Here is a 14,800-nt window from a genome sequence, read left to right on the forward strand (position 1 = left end):
GTAGAGATAGGAATGCCATGAATGATTCACAAAAGGAAGAAGAGCTACGTGGATTCCTTCAGTACAAACCTTTCCCATGACTAAAACATCAAGAGCTTTCACCAATTTATCAACTGCTCAGCAGCGAGGCTGCTACAAATCTCCCAGATTGAAAGAAGCAACACTCACTCTGTAGGTGGCAAACAGCAATGTGCCACATACCCAGTAATTACCACATAATTCATCAATTAATTTATTCTACCACTAATGCCCTGTGACAATACTGGGAAATTGAGAGCTATGTAAAATACTGTTAAAAATAAGACAAATGAAGACTGAGACCTCATTTACTTCTGAACATTATTTTCCTGTGACAATACTTAAAAGAAGCAGTGAAGGCAAGGGATGCGATTTGACAATAACCTCAGGAAAACAGACCCTTGCAATCTTTTAGAAATTGACTTACTGCTTCCTTGAGAAATTTAGTGCTAAGTAGCTCTGCAATAAAGCAAGCCTAACTGTCCAAAGAGAGCAAGCTGTCAGCTGTGCTTGCAACCATGTTCTGAATGGCACACAACCAAGTGCAGCCAAAAGTAGCATAAAGGGACAAAAACATACAAAAGCCTCCTCATGGGACCACTTTGTGGGTTTGTTCATTCCAGCATTTTCCCTCCTTACTTCTTTGGTGTTTTCCACAGCTTAGCAGCCCTTGGACTGTCAATGCACCTGTGTTGCTCTTTCTATCAGTTACTCCCCACTTTGGTCTGTTTCCAACCCCCAGGTACTGCCATGGAGCCCTCCCCACTGTAGGGCTCAAGCCAGCTTTGTTTAAGAGGAATTAAGTGATTACTCAGTATCTTTTAAATGGCTGAAGCAGGTACTTGGAGATACAATTTAGATTTACTGTAACGTGATAAGGACAAACTCTTCTGTCACTGTGCCAACAGCCCTGCAAACCCACCTTTACATGGAACGCTGAGCATAATCCCCCTGTCATCTCTGATTAACAAATTAGACACAGAAAATAAAAATGCAGTTTGTCACAGGGATCATAAAACCCAGCTTGGTATCCAGAGCATTACCTTGCCTGTGCTTTGTAAGATTGTAGTTCTCGTCCTCCATACTCTCTCCCTGCTGACAATATCTCTAGTTACATCCACTTCAGCATCAACAAAACTTCTCTGTTTAAGAGCAGTTATGTCATCATCCAGATCAGTTTTGATAGTGGATCTTTTCTTTGCCATGATTTTGGCTTTGATAGCAGCGATTTTTTCCACTGACATAGCTTCAGACAAGGACCTAAATGAGCAAAAATAACAGCAGAGACTAAATAATTGCACAAACAAGTCTTCTGAAAGCATTTGTGAACAAGTAACTTCATCTAGCTTAAAGTTTATGGCTATGCTATAAACCACAAAATAGTCACCTTGTTTATACTCTGAAAGGTTAAGTGGGCTTGGCATTGCTGTTTTGGGCAGGAGAAGCCAATCTGTGATAAAAGACTCACAGTACTAGAAGAAAGACGATCCAAAAATCCCAACTATAGCAAACCAAAGCAAAGAATGCAAATATAAAGCATCAGGACCAACACGTTCATTTGTAACAACACCTGAATTTCAGTTCCCTGTTATTTCTAATGGACTCTGACTTTGTGTCCAGTCAACCAACCCCTGGTGGCTCTGAGGCTTTCAAAGCACTGATCTAAATCTTGGCTGAGGTGCAATTATGTGGACTTGGCCACTGGGAAGATGTGGTACTTTCTCAGACCATGCAGGCCAGCAAACGTAGTGATGGTAGTGACCTTGTGCACATATTCCCAGTTTGAGAGAGCTCCCCTGAGTCCAAGAGTGCAGCACCTATGTCTGTTTGCTTTTGACTGTAATCACAGAATTGGGCTGTCAGTGAGCCCTACTGTTTTGCAGGTGAGCTGAACAAAAAACTGATAAAGACTGAATTGCCCAATCCTAACTGTCCACACTAAATTCACTATTACTTTTTTTTTTTTTTTTTGGAATATTTGAAAAAAATTAATGCAAGTACTGGCTGTGAAGTATTCTTTATAACTAAACTATTGGAAAGGGAACTTCTTTGTGTTATTGGTTCACAGCAGAGTCAAGCATGGAGTTCAAACTCACTGCCTGTAAATATTTGTACTTTTTTTTAAAGGGGCAGTCTTTTACATTCAGCATTAAAAAACTTGGTAAGTAGAGAATACAAAGTAATTCAAACAATAGTTAGTAATCCTCACTGCAGCATTGCAAAGCTGTGATACACTCAAAGTAGCATCCAAATTATTAGTTTATACAAAATCACATGCACTTCTTGAGTCTCTTCTTATTCTTATGCTTTCTAATCATGCCACTATCAGATTCTTTTCTTTCCTATAGTTTCCTTCTAAGTACACCTATATAAGAGACAGGAAGAAGTCATTTAAAATAGGTATTTTTCACGTGGTCAAGTCCAACTGTGGATTTCATAAATGCCTCAAATCTGCGCTGCCGCAAGTGTTTCAAGCAAGGTCTGACTCCTCAAATATCAGCATATCAAAAGGAGGAAAACTTCCACTGAGAGCTGACAGAAGTAAAACTGGCTGCTTTGAACAGCACAAGAATTGTTACCCATCCCATACTGAAGCATTATCCACAAGGAAAAGCAATCCCACCTGATCTGCTCCGTTTGCACGATACCCTCTTTGTGTCCTTCCAGCCGAGCCGCCAAGCGCTCCTTGTCGAGGCGCACACACTCTTCATCCTGCAGGGAACAGCCATGGTTCAATTTCTGGGCATTCTCTTCTCAAAAAATAAATACAGCTAGAATGAAAGCTAGTCACAAGTATTCTCTTCACACTTGCAAGGACAATCTTTATTTCTGATCTGTGCACTAGCATTAAGTGTAGAGCTACTGGAAATTTCCTCTCAAGAACCACAACTCTTCAATTTTAACTTCTAACCCCTTCCAGTTCCCCTTCACACTAACAGAAGCATTGCGTGCACCAAAGGACACAGAACCCAATGGAATTCCTACAAAAACAGATAAACACTGTAATTTACCACCACCCCCAATTTGTACTGATGACAATTACTGCCATTACCTCTATTCTTGGTTTCTTTGCTTCTGCTAATATTTCATCTGCTGCTCTTTTAACTACAAGAAAAAGAGGACATTAAAAATGCAAGATTGTGGTAGATTTTTATAAAATAAAACTCAAAGTTATTTATTAGTTAAACTGTACCTTGAGTGGATCGTTGAAGACCAATTTCAAGTGGAGCACTTCTGTCTATGCTTGATGAGGTTGCTGTAATCAAACAGAACATTCAGTTTAAATAGAAAATACTCACAATAGCACTTGAGTTTAAAAGAAAAAAGGACCACAGATGAACTGCAACAATGGAAACTCTAATTACATATTAGGTAGCAAAGGTGGTCAAGCACCGGGACCAGTGGTGTGGAGCTATTCAAAAGCTGACTGTTAAGGTTAAATCAGGCTGCTCAGGGTCATTTGACCCTTCTTTGAAAAAGGAGACTGAACCAGGTGACCTTTTCTGGTCTCCTCCAACAGAAATTAGTCAGTCTATCATATCATAGTCTATCATCTATATATACCACATAAAAGATAGTCACAATCATCAGAACCTGGAATCAAGATCTACCAGTTTGTCTATTTTTTTGACAAAAGACAACCCACTATCTCTTTAAAATATATATTAAAGGTGATTTTACTCTTTATATTACAGAAAAAAATCTCATATTCCAGGATACTTAAAATTTTAAGACCACCTACAGAACAGAACAACTTACAAAGGTGATATTTATCTTTTTCTCAGAGAAACCTCTTTTCTCTGACTATCATTAACAAAAAATGTAAGATGATGAAATACCAGGCAAATCTGCCACACTGCCAAAGCAGTGATTTGATGTATTTTATTAAACTGAAGATTTCATCCCACACATTTCTCGCATTCAAGATCAATGTACTACTGAAAGCTTCCCATAGTCTACAGAATAAAAAAACATAAATGCTAAGAAATCTAACACCTGATCATTAACTAAAGTCTATTAATAATAATGCTCACTTCTAAACATGCATGTAGGAAAGCAGCTCCTACCTGAGCATCACAGAAAGTTAATTTCAGAAAAAAATTTTTAAAACCCAAGAAATAATAACTTTGAGAAGTTTCAGTATATTCAGTTAAGATGCAAACTGATTACTGTTACCCAATCTTCCCCTCCTAGCTCTCGCTTGTGCCATGAATATGAAGCAGTAAAGAGCACATCACTCACATGTTTCCCCATTTAGGTATGCAAGCAAGTCTTTCCTATCAGGTCTTCTTACCACAGGAATGTTTTCAGTCTGAAAAGACAGCACATGTGACATTAAATTGTTCTTCCCTCACAGAGTCTCTTGCTGAAGATTTTTCACTTTTACTGAAAACTACTCACTCCCACAGAGACATGACCACACGTCCTGCCACGCTAGAAAGCTTAACTATCAAGCTAAAAGTGCAACCATGTCGTAGAGCATGTTCAGCTACACAAAATTAAACATGCTATCTGCCATGAAACTCAAAGAGAGGGCAGCCTCTTCCCTCCTTCCCTTCAAACTTGCAAAGAAGATTAAGAACTAGCTTTTAACACACACACACTTCTCTGCCAAGAGTCTGTGTTGATACATAGAAACCAAGTATCTCAACTGTGTTGTTCCAACACAGCACTGCTGTGTCAGGTAACCATGTAGCACAAGGGAATTTGAACAGTGGAGTCATAGAAAACAGTCAAAAATCAAAAGGACTTTTTTTTAAATTCCTGTTCCTTTATCTGTAGGGCTTAACCAACAATTTCTTTAATTAGATTGCATACTTCTGAGTCCACTCCAAAGCTATTCTGCTATACTTTTCTCCATTCTGTAAATCCCTGCCCTCTCAGGCACTAAAGGATCATCTACACTAGAATCCCACCACACAGCAGATGGACAAATGTACTCTTCAAGTAGTTACTGCTGGAAACAACAGGGTCTGTCGAATATAAAGAAAAATGCTGCCATTATTGTTAATAATCGGTTGACAGAACCTTGCTGCAAATGCAACCTGATGGTTTGAAGGGATAATCTGTTGGCAGTGAATTGTCAAGAAAAATACTCCCCCTTGACAGGGATTGTGATGTGATCCTTCTGTAGAAGTGATTGTTTTTAAACACTCACACACTGCTGCACATCATTCTCCCTTTCCCCAGCCAAATTCCTACACACAAGTGCAACTATCATTCCCTGAAAATAACTACTCACGTATTAATTGTCACAAGCCAAAACCCACACTTTGTATGGTCCACTTACCGCAGCACGACGGACATACACAGGATGGGAAAGGTGCACATTATTGAGCAGGAACAGGATAGAATCCAAAGTGTAGTATTCCCTGGGCTGGCCCTCCTTCCCTGTCCTGTAAGACAGAAAAAGATTGGAACATTTAACCTCTCCATCTCTGTCCCAAGCACACACTTTTAGAAAAGGTCTCTTTTCTTTGCAGATGACAGTTTAAAAAGCAAGCAGTTAGTATTATTATCAGGCTAGGCTACTGCCAAACTGGTGAGCTCTCAATTGTGCTAAAAAATACAGGTGAGGGAGATGTGTTCTTGCAGCCTCTTTTGAATGAATTATAAAAGCTGTCCAAAATAAGAGCTGGTTGCACTGTAAAATAAACAAGCAAGACTTGGGAAACCTAAAGTACACATTCCCCCACACTCACACTATTTATTCTGATTATGAAAGGAACTGTCTATCTTATGTGAGGCAGCCAGAGAACCAGAACTGAACTGCAAATGGAATAATGCATCATGTGCTCTTCAGGTACAACAGGCCAGAATTTTCAGCACTAGAGAAAGCACAGTGAGAACTTGGGATATACAAATTCCACAAAGCCTAGGGAGCAAATGGTTTAAAAATGTGCTGGAAAGATCAAAACAAGGAGTGACTAGAAACTAATTGCACACAAAACCAGCGAAACGCCAAAGGATACAAAATCACAGTGAGCTCCCATACTGAAGTCAGACCACATCAGAGCAACACAACAGCATCAGGTTCAATCTCAGCTTTCAAACAGTTTCTTTCAAAGATACACCTCTTAAGTCTAAAAAGCAACTTGTTCTGTGCAACTATTCACAAAAAAAACCAACCCTGGCTTCATCTTGGCTCCACGTACATTGAAGATAATCCCCCCTCACACACATTTACCCGTTATGCTGCTCCTACAAGTTTTTGTAGGGGAAGCAATGCCTGTCCAGGTTTCAAAACAAAACCTACTCCCTAAACACTCCAACTGCTCTGAGAAACAGCCCTGGCACTGAGCTGGACCAGGAAAGCAGCAAGAGCAGCAATTCCACTGCCCACCCACACTTGGGACCTGCCAGACCCAGCTCCAGACAGGACAGGGCTCCTCCACACTGCCCAGTCCCTGTCCCCAACCAGCTGGCTCCCCTTAAAGCCTCACAAGAACACCCCACCAGAAAACCAGCCCAAAGCTATCAATTTAAGACCACTAGAGAATTTTCAACAAACAAGAGATTTCAGGAAGAAACCCTTTCATTAGGAAAGGAAAAGTTCCCCTCTCAGCACTGTGGCTTTACTCATGGCTCATCATCAGCACCAAAACGCACACCACAGAAGTGCCAACCTCACTGGGGGAAGGGAGAGGAAATAAAAAATACTCAGTCACAACTTCATGGAGCCTCAAAGAGCCACACAAAAACCTATTAAACCAACAGGAGTGCAAGTTTGTTTTCTCAGTACTGTGGATTGAATGCCACCTTCTGCTTTGCTTGCTATTACTGTTCTGAAATTAGCTAAGAATGTCCAATAATCTGTTCAAAACTCATTACTAGCAGTAAAGTTCAAAACCTCACCTTCATAACAATGCCTGAGAAAACCAATATAAGAATAACACACAGAGAAAAGGGATTGAAGACACCAGCAGAGCTGTAAAATAAAGTGTGTCTCTACCACTGCTTCTTCCTTCTGAAAACTTGGTCTGCATGGGGTGGAGGGTGCCTGTACTTTTTGTTGCTGCAGAGGAAGGGGAGTAGACAGAGGATCTTTCAGCTACTGAGAAGCCAAAACACGGCTTCACAACTACAGAGTCACCAGAATTGGATTCCTCAGCAAGGAATTGTTTGAGTTATCAGCGAAACAGTAACAATCTCTGATAAGGTGGTTTCTAAACATACTGGGAGCTCTGGCAGAAACAAAAGCTTCCTCCACATAGGCTTGGCTCTGAAGCAAAGCCATGATGTCACATGATGCAGTTGTCACTTCACTTTAAAACAAACACTTTAGATTTAGAATAACTCATTATTTCTTCCAAGTGTGCCATACACACTGAGCATGATAGAGAAGTCCAGCTGGTCAGCTACTCAAGTTTTAACAATATTTAGCAATAAATGACAAAATAGAAAAACAAACAAGCAAATACTGAACCACTAGCTATTAACTGAAAAAAATACAGTATTACAAAGCCACAGGCATTGCCAAAGCTCAGCAGGGCACAGCTGGTACTTCATCACTTCAACCACACACATAAGAATTCCCTGTGCTCATTATGGCTCTAAGAGGATGTTTTATTAGGAGGACAAGATATTGCAAATTAATGGGAAATCATCAGATGGACAAGCAGTTGCATACAAGGAGAAAGTCTAAGCCTAAACTGACATTTCACCATCAGTGTGTGCTCCTGCTGAATAAACAGAGAACTAAAAACAGGCAGATCTGAGGGTAGCTTGCCTCACTCAATTTACAAACATCCAAAACAGAAAGAGAAATTAATTCTCTTATTTCCCACATTCAGTTATGGCATCAATTACTTAAGAAAAAAATTAAAGTTTTAGGAGGCAGACTTAAACAAACCCAGTATCAACAAGTAAAGCAAAAATATAAGGAGGAGTTGCATTTCTTACAAAATAAACTCCAGCTTAAAAAGGGAGAAAATGTTTATGTAATACAAGAGAGGACGTTTCACCTGTTTGTTTTAACACCAGAAATTTAGTTCCTTCTCATCCATTCACCTTCCACCTGTGGGCACCAGGAATTCATTCATTTTTAACTGCGTTATTTCCGCTTTCCTGTTTGAAAGCCTGAAGTTTTACAGAGGTACTAAGGCCTTGTGTCTCATCTGCAAAAACCAGCACAAACCTTTGAAAACACAAGACTAAACACACTGAGTATCACACAAATGACAATACCCAGGGCCAGCTGCTCACTGTTTAAAAACTCAGCTGCAGACCCAAGCCCCTCAGCTGGGCAAACAAAGCAGTAAGTTTCTTTGGTAGATTGATTCCTTCCTTTGGTTTTGAAACAGATTCAATAATCACTCTTCAGGGGCCACAGGTCAAAACACACAAACCACTGGATCCCAGACCACCTAGCCTTCTTCATGTGCCACCAGGAGTATTCCTACAATTATTATATGGAAAGTAACCTGGATTAAAGTTACTTTCTCTCTCAGGTTTTTTTGCTCCAGGTTACTTTTCACTTGGCTTTGTTCCTGAGACCAACTCCCTGTTTGGCTGCCACTTGTGCTAGCAGAGAGAGAAGGCAATGCAGGGCAGCACTGCTGACTTCTGCCAGCTGAGCTGCTCGAGGAGCCAGAGCTAAATGTCTCATGGGACTACTTCTAATTCTAGCAGGGACAAATGCCACTGCTGCTCTTCAGCCTGGCATTACTCTCTCCAGGCTGGAGATGCAATTACAGCAACCGTGCTGTGGACATCTAAAACAGAACTCAAGGTTTGCTCTGTGAAAGACTAAGCCACCAACACCCACTCAGTGCAAGCATAATTTGGATCCTGTCGAGTGACCTGAATATAAAAGGTTTTGGATATTGAAAGTTGTCAAAAATGTCCCTCATGAGTGTGGCAATTACCTAAATTAGCAGCTCCTAAAGTGTGGTGTTCAAGCTACTGAGCATGGCTTGCAGAACTGGTCTCATTTTTACAGTGTCTTCAGTTGAAAGCTGAGACATGCAAAATGCCACGGTGGTTGACAAGAAATGCTGTGAACTGAAAGCCACCTCATCCTATAAAAGTTCAGAAGTCACTTGTCTAAACCAAGGTTTACTAACTCACCTCAAACAAACCAATGAACAAAACCCCTCAAATTCTACCACAGGGGGTAAGCACTCGCAGCTCTGACACGGTCCTGGCGTGCTCAGAAAATCCTCTGTTCACCCATATGTACTTCTTGACCAGGAAAAAAAGTGAAGTTGAAGAGAAAGCTGCCTGGCTGTACATATCAAAGTCTTCTCTCCAGCTGCTGCCTTTTTGGCTTTTGGTAATAATTTCTAATTTGAGCTCTCCTGAGCAGCAGTTGGGCTGACATCTCAGTTTCTTGTTCTCTACAGAAGGGCAATGAAACTTGTTTGTCTACTTAACCACTGCCTGTCACTGCTTGGGAAAAGCAACTTGTAGCAAGGAAACCACCACATATGAGCAACGTCTACACATTGCTCAGTAAAAATATAAATAAGACTCTTAACTGCTTTCCAAATATTTTTCTTCCTCTCCAGTCTAGCTGCCACTATCCCACACTCAGCCCTAAAGCACAAATAGCTTCAAAATTAGGTTCTGAAAGTTCAAAACAGGTAATGAAAAAAGACCTTTCTAGATATAAATGGAGTACAAAAGAAAATCAGCTACAAAAAGTCCACCTACAACTGAAGATAAACAAACAGGTTTACTTCCTTTCTCATTCTAAGGATAGTAATAGTCATATCATAATTATGAGAACAAAACAAAAAAATAATTCCTGGTCAGACTGAACTGCTAGTTCAGGGTTTTTGAGAAATCTGCAGGTGCTTCTGTTTCTCCATGAAGCTTCACTCTTTGATCAACACCTGAGCTTTAACAACAAACATTTCTTTTTCTCTTAGGTTTAAAAGAGATTCATCAGAACCCTTCTAGTTAGGATGTTAAAAAGCAAGCAGCTGCTAAATTCTGAGGAAAGGCAAACAAAAAACTCCCTTGCAATGCAAGCAATCCATACTATACCAGGAAACTCAACAGGTACAAACCCTCATTTTCTAGAAGTTTTCTAAAAATATGCATTTTATCCAGTACAATCATTCAAGCCACATAAACACTCTCGCTACTGGTTTATCACGATAAGACCAACTAGGAAACTGCGTGCATTAGGTGCTGCCCAGGAAGAGGCCTGAGGTGGGGGCAGAGCACCTGCACAGCGCAGCAGAGCAAGCGTCGGGCTGGCCCTCGCTGGCTTTCCTGGTGCATCAGAGCTCCGGGAGAAGAGAAGCAGTCCCGACAACCCAAGGCAGCAGAACCAGAGCAGGAAGGGACTCGTCCGGATCACCGACTGCAACTCCCAGCCCCGCGCACGATACCCCAAGAATCCCACCGTGTGCCCGAGCGTTGTGCAAACAACAAAACAACGCCTCCTTTCCACCGAACACCCAGAAAAACTCGGGAGAAGCTGCCTCTTGCCACCTCACGGCATGAGTGTGCAGGACGCGGCTCCGCCGGGCGGCACGGGCGGGAGCGGAGAGAGCCGAGGGACGGGCGGGCCCGGGGCAGGAGCTGGGCACGCTCCCGAAGCCCGCGGCGAGCGCTGCCCGTCCTGCCGGGCTGCCGGGGCACACCGAGCACCCGCGGGACACCGGGCACGGCGCCGGGCCCCGCGGGAGGCGGCACAGCCCGCCCGCCCCGCTCCGCCTCGCTCCCCGCGGGGCCGTGAGGGGCCAAGGACGGCGGCACCCCATCCCCGCCGCCCCGCCGCAACTTCGGGGCAACTTCTCCCCCCGCCCGCCGCTCCCCCCGGCCGCGTCGCTCACCCCCAGATGACATAGTTGGTCTTGACATTCTTGGGCCAGGAGAACTCTCCGAAGATCACCTCGTCGCCCTTGACCACGATCTCCTTCTTCTGCGTGTTGTACTGCCGCAGCACGCTCAGCACGTCCGCCATCTTCGCCCGGCCGCCGCCGCTCCGGCCGCCGCCGCCCGCCGCAGGACCCCGCCGGCGCGCCCCGGGCTGCCCGCCGCGAATGCCTGAGCCAACGCCGCCGCGCCGCCTACAGGGGGCTACGCCGGACGCGTTGCCATGGGAGCGGCGTGGCCCCGCCCCCGGGAGAGGGGCGGTGCCGGCGGGGCGGGAGGCCACGCCCCCTTCCCCTCACGGCAGCCCGGGCGGGGCGAGGCGCGCGGGCTGAGCCTTCCGAGCCCTGAGCGCACCGAGCTTCCCTGTGCTTTGTGTGAAAATAGAGCTTTACACACAATCACTGCCTCCGTCTGTCTGCGCTGCGCCTTTTCTCTGGAGCTGTGATGCTCCCGGCTGTCGGCCGAGTCCCGGCGAGGGCTGCGCCGTGCTCCCCGGGCGCGCTGGGGTGGTTTGGGGGTGGTAACGAGGAGTTTTGGTGGTGCTGAAGAGGTTTTAGAGGGTGCTGGATGGGGGTTGGCCGTGCTGATGAAGCTTTAGGGGGTGCTGGGAGGGATTTGTGGGCGCTACAGCACATTAAAAGGGGTTTCGGGGTTGCTGAGGAGGCTTGAGGGGGAATTGAGGGTGTTGATATGGTATATGGTACACTAGGAGGAGTTTTTGTGGGGCTAGAGAGGTTTTAGAGGGTGCACAAAGGGATTTGGGGGTGCTAATGGGTTTATCCCATTGCCCCCAACCATGTGTCCGGGAGCAGCTGGAACAGCACAGCCACAGGAACAGCTCAAGGAAACAGTGGAAAAGGACCAGAGGGAACAGCAGCAAGCTGTGTCAGGGAGATTTAGGCTGGATATTAGGAAAACGTTCTTCACCCAGAGGGTGGTCAGGCTCTCCCAGGGCAGTGATTCCAGCCCCGAGCCTGCCAGAGTTCCAGAAGCTTTTGGGCGATGTTTTCAGACCCGTGGTGGGATTATTGGGATGTCCTGTGCAGGGCCAGGAGCTGGACTGGATGATCCCTGTGGGGATTCCAACCTGGGGTATTCTGTGACTCTGATTCTCTCAGAAGCTGTATGTGCATCTTGCTCTGCAAGCTGGAGAGAAAATCTCCTGGATCCTGGATATAAAGCCAGTGGTAAAAAAGAAAAGTCTCTGCTCTATCAATCACAAAAATGCCATTTAATTCTGATATGAATAAGCCATCAAAAGACCAGAGCAAAGAAAGGTTAATCAGGAAAATATTACCTCTAAATGTGAAGGAGGACAAACAGTAATGCCAAGGAGCACATCCCACATTACCCTGCAGACTTTGGGATCTCAGAGCTCAGTTTGCTCTGTTTGTTCACCTGAGCAACTGCACAGCTGCAGTTGGCATGTGGTCTCTCCATGCTCTCTCTGTGTTCCAGATTAATTTCTTCTGTACAAGCACACAAAATCTGGAGGCATTGCATTCCCACTAGAGCCAAACAGACTAGTACCCCTTGAGAAATACAGATGGCAGCATCTGAGGCCTGGAAGCAAACTCTCATCATGACTTATGACTTATTCTAAACTTTGATGCTCAGAATTTTATTAACACCTTCCAAGACTGGCAGAAAACATTACTCCATCTTAAATCTGCAAAAGGCAGAATTGGGTCATCTTTCTTCCTGTAAGTAACATGTGCTGAGACTGACAAAACAGACAAAAAGTCAACAGCCTATAGAATTCCATTCCAAATGTTAGTGATATCCCCATCTGTGTCATAAAAACTCAGCATGCAGAGCACCACGAGTGTATTTATAACATTTCACATATGGTATTGAAATAGTCTAACACACAAATATAGCCTACAACACCCAGTAACATGGGGAACTATACCAATCACTGCCAATATTTATTTGTCAATGGGTATAGAGTAATATTTATGTGTTTAGAAGACAAAGCCATAATGAATAAACAGTATCACTTCCTGAACTGGGTTGGGAATTATTACTGGAGCTACAGCTCATGAAAATTGGAATGGAACTTGAAATGCTTCCAGTGGGCCAAGTCCCATTTCCATGCCTCATCCAAAAACCCCACTGCATCCCCTAAATCAGTGCTACCTCTTAAGAAACACATCCTGTACCTCTGCTACACTGCAGATAATACTTTTTTTTCAGCAAGACACACAGTCACGGTGTTACAATGATCCCAAACAGCCCCTCATTTCAGTTCTGCTCCATTCTCCTGCTCAGAGAGTGGCAATGGTGTGGTGCAGAACAAGCTGCACACATGACTGCAAAGAAAATGTTGCAGTTCTGGTTTCTTTTTTCATCTAGGGCTGCCTTCACTGTGGAGAACATTAAAACAAAGCTGAGCAAGAAGGAGTGTGTGCACTGGCAGTGGTTCAGCAGGGACAAGCTGCCTGCACCCTTAGGAGCAGGATCCCTGCAGGAGCTCAGTGTGCTGCTCTGGGAGGAGGGAACAAAGGACAGAGCAGCACGGAGCCAGGTGGTCACGCCCTGCTGAAATCAATGCAGATATGAAACAAAGCATGCAGCAGCACAGAGGTGCTGTGGTCATGCACCTGCAGGGCAGGAACAATGCAGGTAATGGGAACTAAGCCAAATGACCCAAACTGTGACACAGCTTTGTGCCAATAACCCATATATGCTCATGACTTAAATCAAGCTCCACCTAAACGGGAAATTACATCAGCCACAACTTCACCTTCTCCCCTCCCTCACTGAGAACAATACAAATACAACTTTCTTGGGAAGGGAGGTCAAAGGAGACTCCATCTCTCTGCGCTGGCACTGTCAGAGGGCTGTACCTGTCTGCTCCCCACAGGGACACCTATTGGGTAAGACTCCAACACTTGGCTATACTGGGTGCTTCCTTGGGGAATTTGGGAAGCCAGCCTGTGCTTGTGATCATCTGCTAGTGCTATACTGGCATCTCCCAGCTGAACGTGCTTGTGGCTGCCTGTATTGCTCATATTTCATGTGTTCACACACAGTTCTGCACACAGGGCATTCACCAAAGGCACAGAATCACAGAGTGGGTTGGGCTGCAAGGAACTCTAAGGGTTATCTCATTCCAGTGCCACACCAGCTCTGCATGTCTGATGTCATGGAATTGCCATGGCTCAGAAGCTAAACCCAGCTGCCCCCAGCCCCTCTGGTATCTGAAGGGCAGCTGGAATGCCAGGGGGGTGACTTTCTGCCAAATTTATTGCAATGGATATATTGGGTTTACTCTTAACGTGACACTTTCATTAAAAGTTTAAATGGAGAGTTTACAAAACAGTTCCCACAGTTTGCTTTGGGGATCATAGTGAGATTATTAACCAGCATTAATATCACTAAACCAGGATTTGATATGAAATTATTTTCACGTGGCATTAGGTACCTGAGAGTTTATCAGTATTACCGCAGGAGATTAGGCTGGTAAATCATTATCTGAAATGAGAAAGCAAGTTACCATTTAGTAAAATGAACATATACAACAAGGGTACAATGTTTCAATCACATTTTCTCACTAATTTAACAGCTGCAGTTTGACAGGTTATACTGATGTTTTTCAGGAAAGCAAAATTAAGCTGCAAAACAAGACAATTTTCCATCATAGGAAAGTTCATTTAATATTAAACATCAAGAAAGATAATACAGATGGAGCAAGATACATCATGTATGAACACAAAACATTCCCTTTTTTACGTATATACGTGAGCAAAACCAAACCAGTACACGAGTGCATTTCCTTGCAGTATTTTTAAAAACAGTGCTGTGCACTGCACAGTGATCCCAGGGCACGACTTACCCTCTCAGCTAAGAGGGGGGCAGAAAAGTTTCTGCACTAGCAAAATACTTGAGCAGACATCAGAAGGGAGGCTCACAGGATATTCCACAGCAGTGCTCTGCCAAGGATATGTAC

At 44.0% G+C, this 14,800-nt stretch overlaps 1 protein-coding gene across 1 annotated transcript in view; it reads right to left on the minus strand.

Annotated features, from left to right (window-relative positions):
- CDC73 (cell division cycle 73) overlaps window positions 1–11,004 on the minus strand; it is a 100,959-nt gene extending 89,955 nt beyond the window's left edge. The window contains exons 1-7 of the mRNA XM_085068346.1: window positions 10,806–11,004; window positions 5,309–5,414; window positions 4,261–4,330; window positions 3,212–3,274; window positions 3,071–3,123; window positions 2,642–2,730; window positions 1,062–1,278 (exon numbers count right to left, since the gene is read on the minus strand). Of these exons, the coding sequence (XP_084924472.1) occupies window positions 1,062–1,278; window positions 2,642–2,730; window positions 3,071–3,123; window positions 3,212–3,274; window positions 4,261–4,330; window positions 5,309–5,414; window positions 10,806–10,936 (729 nt within the window). The 5' untranslated portion in view covers window positions 10,937–11,004. The remainder of the gene's footprint in view (window positions 1–1,061; window positions 1,279–2,641; window positions 2,731–3,070; window positions 3,124–3,211; window positions 3,275–4,260; window positions 4,331–5,308; window positions 5,415–10,805) is intronic.
- Window positions 11,005–14,800: the final 3,796 nt, after the last annotated feature.

The sequence above is a fragment of the Lichenostomus cassidix genome, chromosome 8, assembly GCF_008360975.1.
Source record: "Lichenostomus cassidix isolate B80296 chromosome 8, HeHo_3.0, whole genome shotgun sequence".
Lineage (NCBI taxonomy): Eukaryota > Metazoa > Chordata > Aves > Passeriformes > Meliphagidae > Lichenostomus > Lichenostomus cassidix.